General features: G+C 47.4%; 1 protein-coding gene across 1 annotated transcript; it reads left to right on the forward strand.

Annotated features, from left to right (window-relative positions):
* Nucleotides 1-15,474: 15,474 nt before the first annotated feature.
* On the forward strand, nt 15,475-26,224 carry LOC144122133 (uncharacterized). The gene is made up of 5 exons (XM_077655687.1): nt 15,475-18,047; nt 18,811-18,904; nt 19,439-19,514; nt 21,557-21,686; nt 26,112-26,224. The coding sequence occupies exons 1-5, from the start codon at nt 18,032-18,034 to the stop codon at nt 26,222-26,224; spliced, it is 429 nt and encodes a 142-aa protein (XP_077511813.1). The 5' UTR covers nt 15,475-18,031.
* The last annotated feature ends 373 nt before the right edge of the window (nt 26,225-26,597 follow it).

Here is a 26,597-nt window from a genome sequence, read left to right on the forward strand (position 1 = left end):
CGGATGCGGCCACGAGCACGCATCCTGAACCGTTTCTTTCCGCCTGTACAGATCACAGCTACAAGGAACTGCCTACAAGAACCCTACATCTACCCCGGCTGCGCCGCTTATCGCCCCAAGAAAAAGCATCCTGGCCGTGGTCGTGTCTACCGCCTACCATCTACCGCAGCGCGCCTGCGCGGGATCCTAAGCCCCTTGGCTTAAAAGCTCTGCAAGAAGCCCCTTCGCATCAGTTGGCAGCAGCGGATGCGGCCACGAGCACGCATCTTGAACTGTTTTTTTCCGCCTGTACAGATCACAGCTGCAAGTAACTGCCTACAAGAAGCCTCCATCTACCCCGGCTGCGCCGCTTATCGCGCCAAGAAAAAGCTTCCTGGCCGTCGCCGTGTCTACCGCCCACCATCTACCGCAGCGCGCCTGCGCGGGATCCCAAGCCCCTTGCTTTAAAAGCCCCGCAAGAAGCCCCTTCGCATCAGTTGGCAGCAGCGGATGCGGCCACGAGCACGCATCCTGAACCGTTTGTTTCCGGCTTTACAGATCCAAGCTGCAAGGAACTGCCTACAAGAAGCCTTCATCTACCCCGGCTGCGCCGCTTATCGCCCCAAGAAAAAGCTTCCTGGCCGTCGCCGCGTCTACCGCCCACCATCTACCGCAGCGCGCCTGCGCGGGATCCCAAGCCCCCTGGTTTAAAAGCCCTGCAAGAAGCACCTTCGCATAAGTTGGCAGCAGCAGATGCGGCCACGAGCACGCATCCTGAACCGTTTCTTTCCGCCTGTACTGATCACAGCTACAAGGAACTGCCGACAAGAAGGCTTCATCTACCCCGGCTGCGCAGCTTATCGCCCCAAGAAAAAGCATCCTGGCCGTGGCCGTGTCTACCGCCTACTGTCCACCGCAGCACGCCTACGCGGGTTCCCAAGCCCCTTGGTTTAAAAGCCCTGCAAGAAGCACCTTCGTATAAGTTGGCAGCAGCAGATGCGGCCACGAGCACGCATCCTGAACAGTTTCTTTCCGCCTGTACCGATCACAGCTGCAAAGAACTGCCGACAAGAAGGCTTCATCTACCCCGGCTGCGCCGCTTATCGCCCCAAGAAAAAGCTTCCTGGCCGTCGCCGTGTCTTCCGCCCACCATCTACCGCAGCGCGCCTGCGCGGGATCCCAAGCCCCTTGCTTTAAAAGCTTCGCAAGAAGCCCCTTCGCATCAGTTGGCAGCAGCGGATGCGGCCACGAGCACGCATCCTGAACCGTTTGTTTCCGGCTTTACAGATCCAAGCTGCAAGGAACTGCCTACAAGAAGCCTTCATCTACCCCGGCTGCGCCGCTTATCGCCCCAAGAAAAAGCTTCCTGGCCGTCGCCGCGTCTACCGCCCACCATCTACCGCAGCGCGCCTGCGCGGGATCCCAAGCCCCCTGGTTTAAAAGCCCTGCAAGAAGCACCTTCGCATAAGTTGGCAGCAGCAGATGCGGCAACGAGCACGCATCCTGAACCGTTTCTTGCCCCCTATACCGATAACAGCTGCAAGGAACTGCCGACAAGAAGGCTTCATCTATCCGGGCTGCGCCGCTTATCGCCCCAAGAAAAAGCATCCTGGCCGTTGCCGTGTCTACCGCCTACCGTCCACCGCAGCGCGCCTGCGCGGGTTCAAAAGCCCCTTGGTTTAAAAGCCCTGCAAGAAGCACCTTCGCATCAGTTGGCAGCAGCGGATGCGGCCACGAGCACGCATCCTGAACCGATTCTTTCCGCCTGGGCCGCTTATCGCCCCAAGAAAAAGCATCCTGGCCGTGGCTGCGTCTACCGCCTACCGTCCACCGCAGCGCGCCTACGCGGGATCCCAATCCCCTTGATTTAAAAGCACTGCAAGAAGCACCTTCGCATCAGTTAGCAGCAGCGGATGCGGCCACGAGCACGCATCCTGAGCAGTTTCTTTCCGCCTATACAGATCACAGGTGCAACGAACTGTAGACATCCGAGTGCAGGGCTACGATGCACTGTTCACATGTTGTTGTTGAAAGAACTTTCCGAACAAGGAAACCTGCATTGTACGGCACTACAGCACCGACAAAAGCTGACAGGCTTTCTGGGCAGTCAATGCAATGGGTTTAGTTGTGGTCGTCGGCCTGCAGGATTGATGACCTGCGCATATCAGTAAGCATGCAGCCTTCACCTACCAAAGCTGCTGTAGTCGTTGCACTTAGAATTGAGACCATGTCTTGGGAACAGTTTCCAGAGCTTGATGAAGTCACTTCTGTCTGAACCAATAGACGCTCGTATGCAGCCATAAACTACGCAGCGGTTGGGTTGTTATGAGCCCCTCGTGCATATATGGACCCGAAGAAGTTTTCGGAGTGATCTTGGCTAAGCTTGATTCACAGACGGCGAAATATTACTAGCGTTAATAAGCTTGTGCCTCAGCAATTATTTCAGCTGACCCTTGCCAACAAGCTCATCAAACACCTTTTCTGTGCTGGACATGCACATCAAAAATCCAACGAACCCGTTATCTTCAGTCCTTCTATAACTGGACCCCCTGACGGATCTCTTAGCCCATGTATGTAGGCACGGCCGCAGAAAAGAATAGCTTCCAGCAGGCTTCATTCTGTTCCCCAGAGGTGCCTTGTACTACCATGCAACTGGGTTTTGAGAGTTCATGAAGTCGAACAACTGATCAAAAAGCCTTATGAACTTAGATGTTGCACTGGCACCCTTGAGCTGTGAAGCTTGAGCACTTGTTCGCAGAAGTCCAAGGCGTCAGCAGCTGAAGCCCTCAAGGCTTGTCCTGCATATTATACTTTCATTCTCTTGCTTTTCCCACTGGACACGCAAATTTGTGAGCTTGTTTACCAGCCGCAACCCTTCTCCACGTTGCAATGCCTCCAATGCCACTATATAAGCCTAATTCACGTAATTTCCTCCCATGCCAGTAAAGTAGCTTACAGTTGGCAACGAGTTCCGCGCAAGCTTAATCGTGTGACAAGCATCTAGGATAAACTGAATGATTTTGGCGCAATGAGCAGGGCTTACAATGCTTGTAGAAAACTTGTGAGGACCCGGTTAAACCTGAGCAATGAACATTTTGCCATAGTGATGTTAGATGAGGCACCTTTAAATGTAAGGGAGACGACATTCGCATGCACTGACAAGTTTGTCAATGCACTGCTTAGTTATCTCCGCCCTCTACGCACGAGCGGGCGCGCCAATCGAAAAGTAAGCGACCGGCATTTTGATCCTGGTGGTTGGTGGTAGACCGATGGCGTAGAGGTAGAGCGCCCGCCTCGCGTGCAAGAGGACCGGAGCTCGAAACCTGGTGCTGCGCGATTCTCCACTGGGTTAAAAAAATCCGCGTATGGATAGAATTGCATAACCACGACTGCGGTATGTCCTGATCTCGGTGACGAGAACGGACAAGGCACTCCCTCGCCAGAACTGGATTTGGCCACCTCGGTGTAGTACTCGGCCGCAACCTACCTTGAACAAACCAATTACCCCTCGGCCGTCAGTCCCCAACGGCTGCGGAGTAACTGACCACGGCGGCTATCATACCTGTGACGCAGCGGAGGGCGCTAAGAACTTCTGGCTCCGGACAGGCCGCCATTGGAATCTTAACCTGCCAACGGTTAAGGCTAGAACCTTATATAGTGAGGCTAGCCTAGCAGTTCTGTTTGAGGAACTAGCGGCAAATGAAATGTCATAGGGCTTAGTGGAGTGAGGAGGACAGTTGAGGCGTATACAGTACTAAAGGACGGACACATACTGGGATATCGCGGATTAGCGGATAGACGACCGACCGCGGGAGTAACACGCGCTGGAGTTGAGAAGAGATCACCCGCTGAGAAGACGTCAAGGCCCGCGTCGCGGCGCCATTTAGTCGTGGTGTCGCTCTGCAGGCGACTAAATAAAGTTGCTTCTATATTCTCTATTCTCTCATTAACTGGGATATGATATAGCTTCCAAAGTCGAGGAGCTCTATAGTATTAACGAGAGGGTAGCAGCTATTTAATTAGGAGGTACAAGCTGAAGGTGGTGCACTCCTACGCGCCGACATCCAGCCATGATGACCAGATCATTGAAAGCTTCTAAAAAGACGTGAAATCGGCAATGAATAAACCAAAATCACCTTATACTGTACTGATGGGCGACATCAATGCAAAGGTGGGCAAGAAGCAGGCTGGCGACCACGCAGTAGGCGACTAAGGGATAGTGCTAGGAATAGCAGGAGACAGTTATTAGTCGAATTCGCAGATAGAAATAATTTACGGATCATGAATACCTTCTTCCGCAAACGAGAGAACAGGAAGCGGACCTGGAAGAGCCCCAATCGTGAGACTAAAAATGAAATCGACCTCATACTATGCGCTCAACAAGGCATCGTTCAGAACGTGAACGTCCTCGGAAAGATGCACTCTAGCGACTACAGATTGTTAAGGTCTCGAATTAGCTTAGACTTGAAGAGGGAATGACAGAAGATAGTGAAGATGAAGTCCATTGACGAGTTAGAGGTAAGAGGGAAAATAGAGGAATTCAGGATATCGCTGCAGAACAGATATTCGGCTTCAACTGCAGCAGACGGTCTTGATGTCCATACAATGAACGACAATCTGACAGCTATCACTACGGAGTGCGCGGTAGAAGTACGCGGTAGGGCGGCTCCATAGGATACCGGCAAGCTACCTTAGGAGACGAAAGATCTGATTAAGAAACGCCAAAGCATTAGGGCGTCTAACCCTAACGACAGAATAGAACTAGCAGAGCTATCGAAGTTAATGAATAAGCGGAAGGTAGCCGACGTAATGAAGTTTAATATGGAGAAAATCGTGCATGCTCTTAAGAAAGGAGGGAGCCTAAAAGAGGTGAAGAGGAAGCTAGGCATAGGTAAAAACCAGATTTGTGAATTAAGCGACCAGGAGGGAAATATCATTAGCAATATGGATAAGATAGTTAAAGTAGCCGAAGAGTTCTACACAAATCTGCACAGTAGGCAATGTAATCAAAACGTTAGAGAGACAGTAGCGCACAGCAATGTGTCATCCTGCCAGTAACTAAAGAGGAAAAAGGCCTTAGGAGCATTGAAAAGGGAAAAGCAGCTGTTGAGGATCAGGAAACAGCAGATCGGTTTAAGGATGGAGGGGAGGCCGTGCTAGAAAAACTAGCCACCCTCTATACGCAATGCCTAATGACCTAGACCGTACCAGAAGCTTGTAAGAACGCAAACATTATCTTAATTCATAAGAAAAGAGACGCCAAGGAAAACAGACTGCTCAGCTTACTATCCGTTGCCTACAAGGTATTTACTATGGTAAGGTCATCGCTAATAGAGTCACGGCGACCTTAAACTTTAATCAATGAAATGATCAGGCAGGCTTTCGCACAGAATATTCTACAATATATCATGGTCACACTATCAATCAGCTGATAAATGCGCAGAATATAACCAACCGCTATGTATATAGCCTTCATTGATTGCGAGAAAGCATTCGACTCACTCAGTGGAAACCTCAGCAGTCATACAGGCATTGCGTAACCAGGGCGTAGAAGAGCCTTATGTCAAAATACTCGAAGATATATATATATATATATATATATATATATATATATAGCAACTGCCCAGCTACCATAGTCCTCCATAAAGTCACCAGTAAAATTCCAAAATTGACGGAACGGCGTCAGGCAAGGAGACACGATTTCACCAATCCTATTCTCAGCCTGTTTACAGGAGGTATTCCAAGGCATGAATTCGGAACAGTTGGGAATAAAATTTAATGGAGAATATCTAAATAATTTGCGATTGGCTGATGACATTGCCTTGCTGAGTTAGTAGGTGAACTGCAATTCATGATCAATGAGTTAGACAAGCAGGACAGAAAGCTGGGACTAACAATTAACATGCAGAAAACCAAAGTAATGTTTAACAGTCTAGCAAGGGAACACCAGTTGACAATTGGCAGCGAAGGGCTGGAAATGGTGAAGGAATACGTCTACTAAGGGCAGGTAGTGACAGCTGATCCGGATCATAAGAACCATAAGACGGATAAGAAAGGGGTGGAGCGCATATGGCAGGTTCTCTCGATCATGAATGGCAGTTTACCAATATTCCTCAAGAGAAAAGTGTACAAAAGCTGTATCTTACCGGTATTCATCTACGGGGCAAAAACGTGGAGGCTGACGAAAAGGGTTCAACTTAAGTTAAGGACAACGCAGCGAGCCACGGAAAAAAGAAATAATAGGTGTAACGTTAAGAGACCGGAACCGGCCAGGATGGGTGAGGGAACAAACGTGGGTTAATGACATCCTAGTCGAAATCAAGAGGAAGAAATTGGCTTGGGCACTGCATGTAATGCGAAAGCAAGATAACCGCTGGTCTTTAAGGGCAACGGAGTGAATTGTAAGCGTAGCAGGGAACAGCAGAAGGTTAGGTAGTTGGATGAGATTAAGAAGTTTGCAGGCATAGGGTGGATGCGGCTGGCGAAGGAGACAGTTAATTGGAGAGAAATGTGAGAGGCCTTTGCCCTGCAGTGCGTGTAGTCAGGCTGATGATGGCGGTGATGATGATGATATTGATTCTGTCATTTACACCAAGAATCATGTAAACACACACAGTTCTGGCTTCAGGGAGACTGTCGTCGTCTAGCCCTGTTCCAAAGTCCACATGCCCGACTATTTTGTTTCCAACAAGTTCTATGTGTTTTCTTATGGCCATGTCGTCCACGATGAGAGCGCAGTACAAGGGCTCACTCTGTGATTGTGAAAATTTCTCAACGAAGCAAAACGCTTCATCTGTAAAACCCGGAGCTCCGAGGACTGAGCGATACAATTGCCTAGGTGTGCGCTGGGAAAGAAGGACATCATTGAATTTGGACCCGTCGTATAGTCAGTGATACGCGCCCGCGGAATAAAAATGCAATATCAGCGCGACCGCGTGCTGCTCGGGTGCATATATACCATTTTGCTTGTTGCCCACTCTGATCAGAACCTAATAAACATAACTTCAAATTGGTGATGTGAACACCTCTGATCCTTCTTCTGTAAGGAGTTTTTAGTCTCTGATTTCTTTTATAACTTCTGGGCTGTCTCATTTCTCTTTGTGAGTTTTCGCCTCGCTTGGTGCAAGCTTCCTTTTTCAACTGATTTATTTCTTCCTCAGAGGCACTAACTTTTTCTTTGTACCATTTTCTTGTGGGTGAGGACAAAAGTAGCTCTTCAGCTTGAGGGTCTTCATGCTGCGGAGAAAAGTTACTGGCGTTTGTGTCTTGGTGCTTGCGGCCTGGACGCTTCTTTTTCACCTGAAATAGACGCCATATGTACTTGTTATGAGTCTCAAGTCAGAGAAAATTAAGAGTAGTTGCGAAGTTATGTCTCATCTGCTACCACAAACTTACTGCTTCATAAAGGTGGGTGTATGTTATTTTCAGTTTTATCCAAAAGCATCTTTTTAAATTATTGGCCTGTTTATTTTGTTTAGTATATAAGCTTGCATATGAATTAGATCTCTGGATGTTACCACCCACGCATGCTTGCTGAACACATTTGCTGATTGAAGCCGCATCTGTAGTCTACGTTAATGATTCTAAAAACAGTTTTCGTACTTTGTGTCTTATGAAAATGAAAAAAAAAGTGTGAAGCTGTGCAAGATCTGGACATAAAAGCGGTCTCTATGCAATGTCATGGTTAGAGCCTTGCTGAGACAGTAACTCCAGACGGTAAATATAAATCATTTTCATCAAATGTCAATCAAAAGTAAAGCGTTTCATTAGCTGTCACAATGAAAAATTTAATGGTATTACATGAAAGCGACATCCGCGATCTAATGAGTTCTGGAAACTCAGCCGCATTTCTCGCAGTCGCTGCTGACAGGGCACACATTGTTGATTATTATCCGGCTTATTATGGTCTCTTCTTTCCAACGAAAACGATACCGCCGACGCTACAGTTCGGCAACCGTAATGCAGCAAATACATTGCTCGAGAAACGCGAATCATTTGCCCAGCTAGCGATTGATCAACATTCTGCATACTCACGGGGTTCTCTAGGTGCCCAGGAAAAGCAGGGAACACTAAAAGGACATATACCTATACGCAGTTGCGCTGTCTGTCTGGTGCGGTCGAAGTACTCCGGTGCGAAATGCACACAGCAAACACGATCTCCATCTTTCGCGCGCCACCTTTCACAGCGAACAGCCCGCTCCCACAGACTCCGCAGCCCCGCATATTTTGTAAACCTCTCGGTAATTCCATGACTATTAATTGCTGAACAGATGCACAAGTTGGCATCCATCGGCAACGCGAGAATAATGGCTCAATCAAACGTGTTTTCGTGTACTTGCAGGTGAAATGTGAGGCCACAACCCTTCTTGGGCCTTTTGCACATCTTTAGGCAACGCAAGGGGCAACCATTATCACATCGATAGAATTTACATGCCCATCACGTAAACTTCCACTGCAAAACAACTCATGAAAACAGCAGCGCGAGCCGGCGCCGAGCGCGCTTTTTGCCTTGGTTACATGGCGGCAGGCGGCTTCGGTCGGAGCGCGTCCTCTCCACGGCAGCAAGTTATATACATCCTGCTAGCGTGGGCGGACGCTGTAGACTGAAGTTGGCCGCAGAACTGTCCGCACGAACTCTCAATCAGAAATTTATGATAATTAAAATAAAATGTAACGGTTGATTTAGCAACAGTTTAAATGCAACATATATGTAATGATAGCAGTATAGTTAGTAAACAGATAGTACAAATTAGTGATAGGTTGTGATAATGATAGCTACTGATAGTGGCATTAGTCCTAGAGTTAGATCTGAGTAGCAATGGTAGTGATAGGGCTGGTGGAGTAAAATAGTAAAATTGTAAAAATCCATAAAAACAAAAGAAACAATAACGGTAGAAATAAAAATAAGAAATAATAAAAAGAGAGAAATTTATCAATCAAAGAAGATAAAAATCACGAAAAATATTAAAAACAAAAATGAATTAAAATAAAATAAAATATAAATAAAAATGGGGGATAGAAAGAGAGGAATGAGAAAGGTTAAGCACTCCGCTCTTGAGGAGACTTAAGTGCAATCCAGCAATTTTTTGCATGGTGCATTTAGACTAAGAAAATGTGCACGAAAGAAGAACACCAGCAAGCGCACGTCCGCGTTTTTGTTTCAAAAAATTTCTGCCAATCACAAACGAATCATGTACGCCAGTGCATTTCCAATACTCATGCATAGCACTGCGGTCGTAGTGTTCTCTTTCGCTCCTTTGCCTTTCGTCCTCGTCATTTTGCGCAGTTTTTTTTTTAATTCTGAACCAACTAGCCCACACGAACGTTCTTCTGGATACAGATCTCGTAGCTCTCGCCCGTGCTCAATTTAAAGCTTATAGAGAACTTTCGAGAAAAACGGATCAACGTTACTAGAACATCCTGGAACAACGTATAATAATCCATGCCTGGATGCGATCAATCGAGATAAATCTGGTCGCGTCTTGCATCGCAATCAAAGCGATAAAGTGGCGTGCTGACAGCTGTGAAGAATGAACAAGTAAACACAGCAGAGATTCGCGGCATTACTCTCCTCTCAAAGTAGCATCGGCCCGATGCATTAAAACAAATAAGGCGACTAGCAACAAATAAAATGGATCGTGCGAAAATAAACACATGTAGAGTGTGGAAACACAGAGTCCTTTAGCGCGCATAATATGGCTTGACACGGACGACATGGACAACTTCTGGTCGTACGCGACATCGCTGGGATGCAGTCATTGCGTCAGCAATCACTTCATAATCCAGTTCACCTAGCCGACGAAGAACCTTGTATGGGCCGAAATAGCCGCGAAAAAGCTTTTCACTCAATCCACGGCAGCGAATGGGCGTCCAGACCCATACTTTGTGTACTGGCTTGTATTCCGCGTTGCGTCTTCGTACGTTGTAGCGTTCGGCGTCGGTCCGCTGCTGATCTTTGATCCGTAATTGGGCAAGCCTTGGAGCTGCTTCTGTGTTGTTGTTGTTGTTAGCCTATCAAAAGATGGCACATACCCAGACTGGGGGATCGGCCAAGAATCGGGTGGCTATTCAACTGAACGCAGTTAACAAAAAGGCGGCAACAAAAGGTAGGCGGCAACGTCGACGTTCGCTTCTTTTGTAACGTTGGGCAGCATGGCGTCTAGCGTCGTCGTGGATTCTCTGCCATTAACGAGACTCTAAAAGGCGTCATCTGTGCGGTCTGCTGCACTCTGGTGTTGTAGGCGAAGGCGACGTAAGGTAGGATAACGTCACACGTCTTGTGTTCGGCATCGACATACATTGTCAGCATATCGGTGATGGTTTTGTTCAGGCGCTCGGTTAGTCCGTTGGTCTGCGAATGGTATGCAGTGGTCCTCTGGTGGCTGGCTTGGCTGTAATGCAAGATGGCTTGCGTCAGTTCCGCCGTGAATGCTGTTCCTCTGTCAGGCAAGTCGCAGAAGAACACACTCCACGAAAAATATTGCGACTTCTTCTGTTCCGTTCAGTAGCAGGTCGGGTAATCGGTCGCTATGATGATCCACTTATTCCAGAAGTCCATTTTGGGAAAGGGCCGAGCAAGTCCATGCCGATGTGCTGAAAAAGGTTCAGAAATCCTGCTTGTCGAGTGGGAGGGGTCTTTCGTCCCTGACAATCTCGGCAGGTTTTCGCGTAATGTGCCACATCGGCAGACAGTCGGCGCCAGAAATACTTGTCTAGAATGCGGCGGAGGGTGCGAATAAATCCGAGATGCCCAGCTTTCGGCTCATCGTGTGAAGTCTGTAGAACTTCTTCGTGGAGACAAGCAGGTACAACAAGGAGGTAGGGTGTTTTGTTCGCTGCGAATTTCTTCACGAGGACATCATTCTGTACACAGAAGGAAGAAAGTCCTCGCTTGAATGAGGCAGGAGGTGAAGAAACCTTGCCTTCCAAGAAATCATTTAGGCGTTTTAGGTCGGGGTTCGAGCGTTGCTGCTATGCAAAAGAGCTGGGGCTGATGGGTTCCAGGAAAGCGTCCTCATCATCAACTAGCAATGGTGCATCTACAGGGGCTCATGAGAGGCAATCGGCGTCAGAGTGCATGCGTCCGGACATGTAAACGACGGTGACCTCAAACTCCAAGAGGCGCACACTCCATCGAGCGAGGCCGCCAGAGGTGTTCTTGAAATTGGCAAGCCAGCACAGCGCGTGGTCATGGCTGGCCACTTTGAACTGTCGTTCGTACAGGTAGCGGCGGAATTTCGATGTAGTCCAAATTATGGCAAGAAACTCCTTCTCAGTTGTCGAATAGTTAGCATCGGCCTTGGAAAGCGAACGGCCAGCGTATACGATGACTTTCTGCAGCCCGCCACTTTTTTGAACGAGGACGGCTCCTGGGCCCACGCTGCTTGCATCGCTATGAGCTTCAGTATCGGCGTTTTCATCAAAATGCGCGAGGATCTTTGGGGCCTGTAAATGACGCTGAAGTTCTTTGAAGTATTGGTTCTGCTTACGGCGCTCCCCATTTAAATGGCACGTCTGCCTTCGACAGTTGGGTCAGGGGTTCGGTAATGCGCGAAAAGTTTTTTTCACAAATTGTCGGTAATATGCGCGCAGTCCAAGGAATCTGCGCACTGCTTCCTTATCGGCCTGCGTTGAAACTGTTCAATAACAGCGGTTTTCTGCGGGTCTCGGCATACTCCCTCCTTGCTAACGATGTGGCCTGGAAACAGCAGCTCTTCATAAGCAAAGTGGCACTTCTCTGCTGTTAAGGACAGGCGAGACGAATTGATGGTGTCTTGTACTGTTCGAAGTCTTTTGAGGTGTTTTTCAAAGTTCGAGGCGAAGACAACGACGTCATCAAAATGTACCAACAAACTTGGCACTTTAGGGCTGCCAGCACTGTGTCCGTTACTCGCTGAACCATCGTTTCTACGGAACAGAGACCAAACGGCATCACTTTGAGCTCAAAGAGCCCATCCGGAGTAATGAATGCGGTCTTCTCGCGATATCTTTCATCGACCTCAATTTGCCAGTACTAGCTCTTGAGGTCCATCGATGAAAAATACTTGGCGTTGCAGAGCCGGTCCAGTGTGTGATCGATGCGGGGGAGGGGGTAGGCGTTCATTTATGCGTTGCATATTGCAATCACTCAGTTCAGTCCTTGGGCGCGGCCGGGCAGCCACCAAACCACGTGACGTGACGTCACGACAGCCGGAGGAAAAGCTGGGCCCCAACTCGCGCGGTCGCGCGCGGCCGCCGCCACCACCTGACTCCCGCTCCTCCCGCTAGGGTGGCTGCGCCGGCGCGTGACGTCACGGAGGAAAAGTTGGGCCCCAACTGGCGCGGTCGCGCGCGGCCGCAGCCACCACCTGACTCCCGCTCCTCCCGCTAGGGGCGCTGCGCTATGATTGACGTCACGGCATATGTATAAAAGAGCTGCGCTCATTCGCCGGGACAGTCTTATACCCCTGTCACACGGGCATTTCGAGGGCCGTCGAACCGATAGTCTATCGACTCAAAGGCGATCGAGCGCTGCTACACGGGCAGTTTCAATGGCGATCGAGTCAATAGCCTATCGAGTCAACGGAGCAGCACGGAACTCCATCGAGATATGCAACGCATTCTTGGCTTTTTTACTATGTTGTTCAAGCGGCGGCAATCAACGCAGAATCGAAGTGTGCCATATTTCTTACTAGAACAACCGGTGCCGCCCATGGGCTGTTTGATGCCTGCATGACGTCGTGGCGAAGTATTTCTTTCACTTGGTCCCGGATGGCTTGTCGTTCTGGCGGCGACCCACGGCAGGGGCTTTGACGGATAGGTCGGGCGTGCTGGTCGGTTATAATGCGATCCTTGGCGATCGGCGTTTCTCGGACCTTCAGCCATGACGAAAAATCCTCGCTGTACCAGATCTGATCTTGTCTGTTCCGGCGCAGGGCTGGGTTGATGTCAAAAGTGGGCGACTTCTCTTGGTCAGGCGAATGTTCTGCGGAAGGGTCGGATAGGGAAAAGGAGTCTCGTACGTTGGATATTTCATCAAAGAAAGCAATCGTCATTCCTTAGCTAATGTGCCGGTATTTTTCGCTGAAGTTAGTCAGCAGTGCTTCGGCCTGGCCATTGCGGAAACGTGCGATGCCTCTTGCGATGCTAATTCCTCGGTCTAGAAGCAACTGCATGTTCATTTTCGCTCTCAGCGCAACACGAACGGGACACAAGACGAAGGACCCGTTCGTCCCGTTCGTTGTGTCCAATTCGTGTTGCGCTGAGAGCGAAAATGAACACTTACCAACTCGCCCAAATTTCCGCCTTGCTGAACTGCATGTTCCCCTCGATGATGGCTTCAGCGTTAATGGCTCTCGTGGCACCTGCGGTCACGATAGCGCTTGAACGGTGTGGGGCGCTCACTTCTTCCTCCAGGATACTCAGGGCAACGTGATTTTCAAGAGTTTTCATCAAAGGGATGGCCTCGTTCGTCGAAAGCGTGATCAGCTTGGATCGTAGGCCGATGATCGCCTGATGCTCATTAAGATAATCCATGCTGAAGATCACTTCGCGGGAGCATTGCCGTAGCATAACAATGGTGGAACGATAGTTATGTCCTTTGGCAGTCACTCACGCTGTGCATTGTCCTGATGGTGTAATGAGGTAGCACCCGGCGGTGCTTATTTGTGGGTCGTCCCGAGCGGTCGTGACTTTCCGCAGCTGCGCAGCGAATGTTCCATTCATCACCGAGTAATTGGCTCCTGTGTAGACTAGAGCGGTAACTTTCCGGCGCTAACAACTACTAATTCGGACCTCCTGGCTCTTGCGTTGCACGCCGTCCTGGGCATCGGGTCACGGGTGCGTCGGTTATAGGAATAGTGCGTAGAACGTGTTGTCGAAGATTTTCCTGGCGTCGTTTTGAAGGCGGTTTGCGTCGTGGTCGAAGTTGTCAATGTATGCGGCTTCGACATGTCACGGGCGGCGTCTTCGTGCGGCAAGGTCGTTGGAGGATCTGCGGTGTTTTGCTCGGGAGCAACCTCACCTCCAGAGGTTGCCCGATCAAAACGTACGACAGAATTTTCTGTCGCACATCTGTCGCGCGACACAATTTTGTGTCGCAAGACAAGCTGTCTTGTCGTGGCTTGTGTCGTGCGACAAGCTTCGTGTCGTGGGTTCTTTCGCGCGACAAAGTTGTTTGTAGTAGGTTCTGCCGCACGACAGACATCTTTCCTGCATTTTGTCGTGCGAAGAAGGTCCCTGTCGCAGCATTTGTCGCGCGACAGGTTTCTGTCGCAGGTACTGTCGCACGACAGTGGGAGTCGTGCCGCGCGACAGAGTTTGCGTGCCTCAGCAAAGTTGCCTGTCGTGGGTTCAGTCGCGCGACAGACTTCTAGCGCGCCTCTTTTGACGCGACAAAAGTACCTGCAGTGCGGCCTGTCGCGCGACACACCAGCTTGTCGTGGGATATGCCGCGCGACAGATACCTGTCGTGGGATGAGTCACGTGACAGATACCTGTCGTGGATTGTGCCGCGCGATAGATACCTATCGTGGGATGTGTCATACGACAGATTCCTGGTGAGGGTAATTATTTTACTGCAGAATTCTAGAAATACTGTCGTGCGGTCGTGTGACAGCGATAGGATCAAATTGACCAAAGATGCTTCAAAGCGCGTTCACTGTGGCGAGTCGCGAAGAGGATGCGAGGTGCTCTGGTCTGTTGGTGACGAGCACCGAGCGAAATGAAGTGCTCATTCACATTGGCGAATCGAGTTTTCAACTCGCTTCCCGCGACCTGGCTCTCTCACCGAACGAGAATTGGCTTAGAGGAGAGGCACTGCTCGAGCACTCACCTAATTCCCTTCTGTTCCCACATGACAATGTGACGAAAGTAGTGCATGCTCAAGAGTATAATGCGGCTTTGAAAGCCCAAAAAGCTGTATGCACAAGCGGCGAAGCCAGCGGTGCCTGCGTATCCGCACGCTCTTGCGGTGGCGGCATGTAGTTGCAGCCACGACAGCGCCTGCACACCAATCGGTGTGCGCAAGTCGAATGGCGCTACTGAAAGTCAGTGTCCTCTTGGATTCTGTGACATGTTCAAGCCATGTAACATAATGTACCGTTACTACTATATGCGCAGAAAAAACCAAGGACACTTCTATGCGGCGCGGAAAAGAATGTCGTTAATCGTCAATCAGGGAAAATTACTCGCCATAACCATCCGACTACACAAAGGCAGCATGTGTGTACATGAACGCAGTTCTCTGTATAAATGTTCAAAGCAACCCCGATATCATTTTTCCGCGCGTTTCAGTTTTAAGAGCGTCAGCTCTTACTACTTACGTTTGTCAAGGACACGTCTGTCTGCAGGGAAGGTCAAATTAGCCAAGACAGTTACCACACTATATCACATAGCAACAGCGGGCGCGTAGAGCCTCAGTTGTCACAGATACTGTTGTCACAGATACTGTTGTCAGTTGTCACAGATACAGTTGTACATATGCCAGTATAGCGGCTATCGAAGTGGAACCCCGGGGACCCCCATTTGCATCAAATTTGGGGGCCGCCCGTTTGACGCATAACGATCGAAGTGGTGTCATTTGACTTTTCATGTTCCTGAGGATAAAATAAATATTTAGATGAAGCCCAAAATATGTGTGGGATTCGCACCGACGACCTTTTCGCCCCCAAACTGTGCATTCCGGGGACTTCCAGACAGCCATAAGGCCTAATCGTTTGTCGCAGAGGGTTCCGATTGCGGTCAAACAATTCATCTTGTTGTAATGCACACGTTTATAAAATTCGTTAACTGATATATAAGGAGGAAACATACCGGATTTAGCGAAGGTGGCTGTAAATCGCAATAGTAGTGCAAAATCTTTGATGTAGATGACGCTGCTTGTATCTTAGAACGAATGTTTCCGAAACGAAATGCCCTCAGATGTTTGTATTTTGTCTTCTCCACGTTTGCTGAGCACCCCGATCTAGGACCCCGATCTAAACACTTGAAGCTCTCGTAGCTAACGCTCTTAAGTCCAACGCTTATGCAGTGTTGGCGGAGAATTTTTTTTAGCGGCAGTGACGTGGTGCTTATCATAAAATAGCAAAAAAAATACTTTACGATGCCGTTCATTGCCTTCACTGAAAATTTCATGACGGTGACACGAAAATGTCGCTAAATATAGACAGCAGCGTATGCAGCCGAAGGTGAAATGCGGCGGCCGGCGAGTTTGAACCGATTTGATTCTCGGTCGAAATGGGAATAAAGTCTTGGGACTGACATCAACCGCGCGCTTTAAAGAGTTTCGCCTGCTTTGACGCAGTCTAGCTCCTGTGCACCCGCGCTCGGTCCTCTAAACTACTCTGGTCCCAGTGTGACTGTGTGCTATGACAATCTGAGCGAAAAGGAGGATGTCTGGGGGTTTTGATGTGCACCACGGCCATACAGTTGAGCGACATGATAACGTACGGGCGCGGCATGCCAGCCTGAATACCGGCCGCCAGCGTCAGAAAAATGCGACAGTAATGTTTGTTCAAGTCCATACTAAGCCGTCGGATGGAGTATCGTTGGCCAATATCGAGTCGTTGGTAGAAGCGATAACAGGAATACAAACAAATGTCTCCCCACGGCGCCTTTAATTGCTGATGCTCAATCGCGGCTCCCCTGGCCTCAACTGGCTCCGCTCCTGAAGTTGTCGCGGAAACCGAGCATATCTTTGTTTTACTATGAGACGAGGTTCACAGTAAAACGATGACGAGAGCAGCACCTCAGCGCTAGCCAGTTTCGAAGTGCACTCAGCTGCTGCATCGATGCGAAACCGGCTAGGCTTAGCGACGACTAGGGCAGCCAGGGGGTAGCGCGTAGTTCATTGCCCGGCGCGCCCGCGGGCGGCGTCGTTCCCGAAAGCTCGCCTCGCTCACTCCCGCTGGCTCACTGAGTGGCTCAACAGCTGGCGACCTTCACTCGGAAGGCTGGAAAATCGAGAAGCGAGCGACTGGCGCTGCGACTGAGCGATACTTTATGCCCACGCTTGCACTACTGGTGAACAACCTTTAACGCACATATGCTTGGGTTATCGGCTGCTTTGCGGCGAGTCTTAGTTAAGATCGTCCGCGACGCCATCGTCACCGTCCGTGACGCACAGGTTGAGAACTTCAATTTCAGTACGTGCCGAAACAACTCGTATTTTTCGTAACGATACGAGCTCGAAAACACGCCTGCTTCGATGCGCTAGTGGGCTCTTGCTTGTTAAACTACACGCGATCAGGATGCGGCGAGTGCTAGCCACTGTTGCATATTAGCTAAAGTGAGACGCAAGTATCGACGTAGTTTCGTAACGCAGTTGATATCAAAGCACTCCGCTTGTACTGGTCACCGATTAAGCTGTTAAGTTTCATGATCTCCGGTGAGCGTGCCAGTGTCGCGCAAATTAATGCATCGCAGCTACTCTCCATCGTGCCAATTGCGTTCAACTTATCCACGATATTCGCCAGCTTGAGATACGGCGCTTTTCTTTGCTGTTTTTGTCGCAACTTAGTGATTTTATCTGGCATCAAACGAAATTGCATTCTGTCAACACCGTCGTCTGCTCCGTCGTCTGCTCCGTCGTCTGCTAGGGCATCCGGGTTTTTTCAGGGGATCACAGGATCGCAGCTTCTGCAAGCGACATGCCAGAAAAAGTAACTGAAAGCGCTTTAGTATTCCTAAATAATCTAAAAATAATTAAAAATAAATGCAGTGTCTTTGTTGTGAAGATAATATAAGTATTCACGGTTTAAAAAACAAATTTTTTTGTCGGTTGTAATTTTTCACCGACACGAAAGCGCAGCCGTCGGCGCCATTGCAGTGCAACCGACACGTCGTGCTATGTATTATTTGCCTCTTTGAGGCATTGCTTGTGTACTTGTACGGCGGACACGTGTGAAGAACTCATTCAATAGGAAGGTGAGCAGGAGTGTGTTTTGGAAGCCAACGACCAGGATTTCGGCCTGTCAACATTGGCGAGTTTCAACGGGTAAGCCATGAAGAGTGCTGCGACGTCTTTTCATCTGTTAGGGGAACGAAGACTCCTGCGCCGTTTTACTAAGCCTGGATGAATCGCATGGCCGGTGAGTCCCGCTCTGCGTTTCTTTGCTAATGATCTGTATTCACACGCGCTATTTGTATGCGGCTATATAGGGATGTGTGTGGAGGGAGTCCGCCTGCCGTTGCCGCAGCTATAATGTGGCGCCAAAAAAGCAGGGCCTATATCCTGCATGACAAGTGTTGTTCTCATTGTCTTTATGTGCATTTATTACTCGCGTGCCGTGGTAAATAAAAATGGCACCAGATATCACAACAGAGTTACGCTTTCGCTTGCTAGCGCTTCGACACTCGGTGCAAAAGCATGGATTTGCACTGCGTAGAAGACGATGAGCGAGAAGTGCCGCGCGGCGGAGCGCTCGTGCTAGGCCAGCTGCGATCAGACACCGCACTATTTTGCTCAGGGTTAGTACTCATCGGATTAGTGCTTGTGCCTTAATATGCGTCATACTAAATTTTGAGACAGTGATCGCATGCGAAAGGCTAGTTCATATTCATCGCCTTGTCATTTGTAAACTTGTCTGTGCTTCCCCAGTGGAACAGGATTTGAGGCAGTGTTATGTCAAAGTTAGATCAATCTTGCGTCTCCTGAGCTGTAAACGTTGATGCCTCCTCTCCTTCTGAACACTGCGAGCTGTCGGATATGCAACTGCACAATTATTTAGGATTTCTACCTTTTTACTATATCCCTCGCTTTTGTGGCCCGCATTCAAGTCGGTCGCCATTGTCGATGGTTTTTTTTGCTACTTATTTTTGCTTTGTTATTTATTCTTGGTTGCGTGCCATCAGCTGTGGTGCCGGCGATTCTCCGAGCTCGGAACTCTTCCCAGGCACGTGATCCTACCCACAGACCTCACTTCGCCGCACTCACGAGTGTTCATTGGTACTTTTTTGTTTCTCTTGCCTTTACTTGCATTGCCAGTCGACAAATTTGTGCAGCTTTTAATTGTATGCAGATTTGTTAAATGCGCTAGCAATTTTTCTATGATGCCAAGCTGTGCCGTGAGATATCAAGCTTCTTGCTAGTGAAAACATGCTTTTTTCCATTCTCTCTTCTCATTTAACCAAGGCAGACTGGTTGCAACTTTCAATTTAATACCTAGACATTGGTGCAAGGCACCATGATAGGAATTAATGAAAACCTGCACATCCTATATTCAAATTGGTGTGCGGTATTTCAGCCAGCTCATCTTTCAGTGTGGTTATAACAGTCTTTGTGACTCTTCTCAAAGAATGTATATGGTTGCATTACATAAAATCTGTTCATTTGTTTTGTCATGGGCTAGCTCATTGGTTTTTTATTTACTTATATCACGTCTAAGTTTAGTTTTTAAAGCAGTAGACGATTTCCTCTCTTGTCATTCATGACATGGCTACAGCAACTGACAGCTGTTGCTCTGGATGTATTTATTTGCAGTTGCCAGCGGCCAGCATATATTGGGCCATGCGTGCTTCCTGCCTTCGGCTGTGTCATCCCTCCTGATCCGTTCATGGTAGTTATTCGTTTTCAGTGATGCATATCTTAGCTGCCTATTTAGAAAAATATTTTCAATATAGGCTTGCAGCTAGGTTCAGAAATGCATGAAACTCTACATGCACTTCACAGCAGTACCTCAGCTTATAATTACCGGAACTGTAGACTTGTACAAAATATAGTCGCTGATGTAGCTCTTGACGCAGCTACTGTTAACATAAACGTGCTTTGACATTGCACACCTGTTGACTGGTATGCATATGTGTCCTCCAAAAGGACCTATATGTTCATTTATTACTTTAAAAACATTGTGCTCTGTAATGATGTTTTACCAGTATCTCTGATACAGAGATGGAATTGTCAGTCAGTAATGTAACATTGCACGATGACACCAATCCTGCGCAAGCTGCTTTCAGCACAGATTCATTCCTGGTTTATTGCCATAGCTTATGGTTATACTGCACAGTTTGTTCCTCTACCTTCTTTAAGCTACATCCTTGAAAATTTAAAATTAGTTGAAAGAAAATTGAAGGAAATGTAACAGTAATTGTCTCACATTTTAGTGGACACTTGAACCGTGATATAAGGGAGGGATATAGAAGGGAATTAAAAGCTGCCCTAGTGGAGGGCTGGCGCCCTTTTTTGATGCCCGTCTTTAGTTAAACATACCTCGCAATTAACACATTTGGAGCAAAACAAACATGGAACTTGTGCGCTCACGAGCACCCTCATGTCCGTAAAACAAAGTGCCAATGTTGCCGTACTTTAGAGCTTTGCTCTTAAAAGCGCAGCTGACTGCTGCTTAAAGTTGAGAGCAAAAATATGTCTAGTTTTCCTCATGTGCAGTCCGCGGTGCTGGTGCCTTTTGCAATGGTGATTGACATTGAGTCGCATGATGCAGAGTCCGTTCCAGGAGTTAGTGAGTTTGTCTGTCGTGTGAATGTGCTGTTAAAAATAGTGCAGAATGGTTCTCCAGTTCATCTTAGGTAACTGTATCCTGTGCCACATGCTACCACCCTTTTTCCTCAAATTTTCTAATATCATTTAGCCATCTTATCGCTACCCATTCATGCATTCACCTACTCTTGGAATTCTCCCATTGTTTTATTGTGGTATTCCTTATATCTTCTCTGCATTACACATGCACTGCACTTCCTCTTTTTTTTTTATTTAGTCAAGATATCTCTGTTCCTGTTTCTTGCATAAGCATAAGAGGCGACTCAAGTGCATCATCTGGGCTTGTGATGCAATGTGTAGGGTGCTTCGTTTTTGGGTAAAACCTGGTTTCTTCCTACTGTTGCACCAAAAAAGATTCTTAAAGATCAGGTTCAACCCAATTTCTGTGCAAATGTGCCTGTAAGAAAGTGTGGTTTGAAGGTGCACAATGGCGAAGAACTGCTGGAGTGTAGTGGATATCACATAATTCTTCTGACACATTTTTTAAACAATTCTGGTGATTTTATTTCTCTTTTAATGTTTATTGTTTGTCGGTTGCTTATAATTTTTGGATAAACTGAAAACTACATGTACTGACTGGTATTTCATTCCAATAATTATACTCATTATTATGAAGCTGTGTTGGAAGGTAGGTGTGCATTTAGTATGCGTGCTTTGAATTTCAGTGATTGCTTCTGCAATGCAAAATGGAGGACAGGTCTCTGCTGTGCGAGTTTTTTGCAATGGAGTGAAAGTAGCTGGAGAAGCATTTGCTACTGTGTCACCCAGCCAAAAGTTCTCCCACAGACCACTGAGCTTCTGAATACCTATGGCTTAAAGCTCGAAGCTCTGGTTGCCCTTTCCGAGGTTTTCTGCATTAACGAGTGCAAGCCCAAGGGCTCAGAGCTAACAAGCATTTGAAACCATAGAGCTATACACAGTAGTGCTGGGGCCGTACAGCAAGTCAGTGTGACTTAGGTCGCGATAAACATTGTTTACTGTAGAAAGCTAGTGTGAAAAAATAGTTGCGCTCACAGAAACCGCTGTTTCTTTCTTAGTCGGTCATTCAAACAAAGCAATGCATGTAAAATTTTATATCTCACTGATCCGTCAATTTTTTTCCAGCTAAAGACCAAGAGTTGCATGGAAGTTGTGCAAGCCACCAAGTTGCGTGTGATTTTTGCCAGGGACCTGAAGCAGGCTAGGAAAATAATGGATGGCCAGTGGTATTCACTCAGTAAGGCAAACTTTTTCTGTAAGTACAGTTTTTGGCATGGCATTGCTTAGGAACGCATGCACTAATCTGACTACTCTTTGCCCGCCCATGCTTCAAGAATAATGAAGTACATGAAAAAAATTGATTGCCAAAAAAAATTGCCGCTTCTGTTATGTTTTTTCAGGAAAGTAGTTGCCATTTAAAGGGCTGTGAAAACCTTAAAAATTATTATGTGCTTCTTGTGGCTTTTTTTTCAAATTTCTTCCACGTCTATGTTGGCCTGACCTTGTAGCTTGTCTGCATGAGATTGGCTGCTACCTACAGTTTGCTTATTTGTTGCTCCTTTATTGCCTGTCACAATCTTTACTTTGCGTGGCAGTGTCATGCAGTTTGGGAAGTAATCTGATCTTATTTCTGCATTGGCCTGTAGTGCAAGCTTTTGCATGTGGGGCAGGTTTATGGTGTCCTTTTGTTTGCTGTAACTGCAGTTTGGCCATGAGGGTTAGAGGCTTAGTCCTTTTTTTTATTTTGATGCAGTGTCATATACTTGATGCAGAAATAATGAAGTAAGCACTATTTTTTGTAATAAATGAACATTCATTATAGCTGTGGCCATTATAAGTGCACTTGACTCTAAAATGGCTTTCTTTCGGCATTCAGTATTACATCTTAAAACCAGCCGGAACACACAAAAAAGGAGAAGAAATGAGCACAAGATGAGGCTGGTCTAACAACTGAAATTTTATTCAAGGAAAGTGGCAAAAGAAGACCTGCACAAAGATTCAAGCACGGAAGACCCCAAAGCAGTGAGAGGGCAAAAAATAACCGAAAGGCACTGATGTACTAGTAAACCATCTAAAAAACTAATTCCTTACAGTGAAGGTTCACCGACGGTTTAGCCAGGCACTTGTTTTTAGCCTTACTGATGTAGTAAGCCTCAACTATATCAGGACAGATTTATCACTTCCCTAAACCACTGATGTGCCGCAGAAATCAGGCGTGCAAAGAGAAAGGTCGTCCTCCGATTGCATTCACGAGATTGAACGTGCAGTGTCAGGTGAAAATTCGCCTTCCTCTCTATACAGTGAAAGTGCTCTCAGCCAGGCGCACATTCAGATATCTGCTTGTCTGCCCATAGTAGTTTCAGCTACGAGGCAGTGGAATGCAAAAAACCGGTTTACTTTTGCAAGTGGTGAACATTTTTTATCTGCCACTGTGCATAGTGGACGATTACCCGTAGTTGTATCAAGCCTAGTTTGAAGGAAGAAGCAAAGGGCTCCTACCTTACTTTTAGCGGTCAAGACAACAGCAACATCATACGTTGGTGCAACTTTCTTGGGATGGTGCGAAATGGCGTGGAGGTAAGGTATAGAGCCCGTCTTTTTGTGCTGCTCAACTAAATCAGCATCATGTGAACGGTGTTCCGTTCCCTCGAGAGAGTAAAAACACACTCTGACAGGTGCGCAAGATGGGCAAGTAGGAACCCAGGTGCCATTGGCTTGGAAACCTGTTCCGAGAATGCATTCTAAACACTGTGATGGCATGACTTCCATGAAGCAGTCGTGATGCATGCGATTGCCAACCTGTCCTTCACCAGCCTCGAGTGGTTCAACTCGTAGCTAAGAGGCTTCCTGATCTTGGGCTTTGGCGCCAACATATGTGGTCGTCCGCAAAGCGCAGGTCTAAGTCAAGAAGCTACAAACGGTTATGCTTAGTGAAATTCAGACCTAAAAAATAGGCTTTGACCACATGCCTAAAGGTTTCTAAAACGTCTTGTGCCAACTTATCTGAGCCCACCTTGTGCAAAAAAATTAGGTAGCTATCAACATAACGAAATGCTACTATGCCGAGGCCTTCCAAACGGCTTTGATGCGGTATCAACTCTGGACAGAAGAATGTCGCGGAGGAACAGTGCAACCTGGGACCCTCTGCATATGCCTGATTTCTGATGTAAATACCGCCTTGCCAACTCACAAAAGTGGAGTTCTGTGGAGTTCTAGTTTCTTGTGGACAGCAACCTGGGCAGGTGCTCTGCAGTGAGCATCGACATGGAGGGCCTGCACTATTCATTGTCACATGATAGACCTCTGAGGTATGTGCAAACTGCATCAGGGTGAACAATGAACATGCTGTTACAGATGATTGCGTGATTTCGGTTGCTGGCTTCTTGGGGCTGTTGTCCTTTTACTGCAAATCCGCATTTGTCAGTTGGCAGGGCGGTATTTACACGCAGGTCGTACGCTCAGCAACATTTTTTTGTCTAAAGTCAATAAGGCATTAGAGCCCTGTTTGGAAGACCTTGGAATAGTAGCATTTCGTTATGTTCATGACTGTAATTTTTCTGGACATAGAAGGCTCAGATAAGTTGGCACAAGATGTTTTAGGAATCTTTAAGGCATGCGGTCAAGGCCTGTCTTTTACATCAGAATTGTCTAAGCAGAACCGTTAGCAGTTTCTTGATGCAGACTTGCGATTTCTGGACGAATATGTTTGTCGGGGCTACAGCTAAAGATCAGGGAAGGCTCTTTCTAGCTACGAGTCGGACCACTCGTTGTTGGGGAAGGATGGTGAAGAGGTGTATTTGTCGCTGGTTAAGGTCAGTAAAGATGGAAACACTTGATGGGTGTGCAATCGTGTGCATGACATCAGCTTTAGATAAGTCATGCCATCACTGCTGAGGACGCATTCTTGCAGTAGGTTTCCAAGCAGCTGGGTTCTAACTTGCCCATATCAACAACCTGTCATAGTATGTTTTCACTCGCTCGAGGGTAAGGAGCACATACTCCGATGATGCTGATACACCTTACCTCCACAGTATTTCACAGTCTCAAGAAAGTCGCGGGAAAGCGTAATGCTGCTGCTGTCTTAACAGCGAAGTGCAAGACAGGAGGCCTTTGCGCCGCCATTAAAAAGGCTTGATAAAACTGGGTACATGTCCACAATGGACAGTGTCACAAAAAAAGGTTCACCACTTGCAAAAGTAATGGAGTTTATTGCGTTCCACTGCCTTATTGCTGCAACTAATATGGGCAGACAGGCAGATATCTGACTTTGCACTTGACTGAGCACTTTCACTCCATAGGGGGAAGTCAAATTCTAATCTGGCACTGTATGCTCAATCTTGTGAATGCAAATCTGAGGATGACATGTCTCTTTGCACGCCTAATTTCCACGACACATCAGTGGTTTATGGAAGGGATAAATCTGTCGGTAGATAGTTGAGGCTTACTACTTCGGTAAGGCTAAGGACACGTGTGGCTAAGCCATCGGAAAACCTTCACCGTAAGGAATTTGCTTTTTTAGATGATTCATTAGTATGCCAGTGACCTTTGATTGCACTTCGCCCTTTCACTGCTTTAGGTTATTGTGCGCTTGTATCTCTTCGCGGGTCTCCTTTTGCGGCTTTCCTTCAATGATGCCGCCGCAGTGGCTCAGTGGTTATGGCGCTCAGCTGCTGTCCCAAAAGACGCAGGTTTGATCCTGGCCGCACCAGTCAAATTTCAATGGAGGCGAAATTTTAGAGGCCCGTGTACTGTGCGTTGTCAGTGCACGCTAATGAAGCCCAGGTGGTCGAAATTTCTGGAGCCCTCCACTACGGTGTCCCTCATAGCCCGAGTCGCTTTGGGGCGTTAAACCCTCACAAATCAAATAATCAAAATCTTCAATTAAATTTTTGTTAGTCCCGCCTCTTGAGCTCATGTCTTGTTGTGTGTTCTGGCTGGTTTTAAGGCGAGTCAGTACCAACTCGGCCAGTCATAAGCCTTGTTCAGTATTACAACATTTTGAATAAAGTGAGAAGTTTACTAGGTTATGTTGCCGGGGATCGTGTCCGCAGCAGTTGTGGGCAACTCAGAAGAGATAGCGTCATACGATTGGTTGTGTAATTGGCAGAGGATGATGTGAGGATGCTGCTCGAAAAGAAAATTTTATAATCGGATAATTATTTACAGCCAAAAATGTCCAAAAAGTGGCTGGGCCAGAGAAAAAGTGCCGCGAAATTTGAAAACGCTGAAAGTAGGTGGAGCTACAGCGTAGTGCCAAGTTTGAAAAACTGGAAGTATGGACAAAGCCAAAGCTTGGCGCCAAGTTTGAAAACTCGAAATGAGCAATCACGTGACCGGTGATAAGTGTCCTATACTTAACCAGGAGATAGGAAAAAGAATGATAAATTAGAGGCAATTAGGTAATTATTGAGAAGTGAAAGGCACTGAACGCGTGATTAGACTGGGCGGGTATTCAGTGAGTGGGCACGAACGATCCGTGGAGGAAAATTTGAAAACTCGAAATCGTTGCTGGGATGAAATGAGGGTAAAATAAGAGTTAATTGATAACCAATCAAGTCAACGAGAAAACAACCATGGCACCAAATTTGAAAGGCGACCAGTGTCGAGGAAGCATCAACGCTTTCACATTTTTTTTTTTGCGCAGGTAGCAGCGGTGATCTCTATTTTTTGTTTTTTTCAGCCAAGACAAAAACCATTTTTCTTGGCTCATGGGCGATGTATCTAGGAACCTGCGGCCAGGACAACACTGGACAGCATGCATCAGCAAGCTCGAAAAAAAGCACGAAACAGTAAATAAATATTGATCATTTTCATTTCAATTCTAGTGGTTTTGTGCACGAATTACTCTGGAATGCACAAAGCTTGTGTTATTTGACAGGCAACCATTAACAAGCTGTGCATTTTTGTGCATAGCCTACTCCAGAACACAAATCCTGTGTTAATTGACAGGTGACAGTAACGACTGTTACACAGTGTACGAGCACTACACAAGACACACTACAGAAGACAAGGCAAACTACAGAAGACAAGACAGACTACAGAAGACAAGACAGACTACAGAAGTCAAGACAGACTACAAAAGAGAGGACAAACTACAGAAGACAGTCTATAAAAGACAAGACAGACTACAGAAGACAGGACTACAAAAGACAAGACCGACTACAGA

Source organism: Amblyomma americanum, chromosome 1 (assembly GCF_052857255.1).
Source record: "Amblyomma americanum isolate KBUSLIRL-KWMA chromosome 1, ASM5285725v1, whole genome shotgun sequence".
In the NCBI taxonomy this organism is placed as follows: Eukaryota; Metazoa; Arthropoda; class Arachnida; order Ixodida; family Ixodidae; genus Amblyomma; species Amblyomma americanum.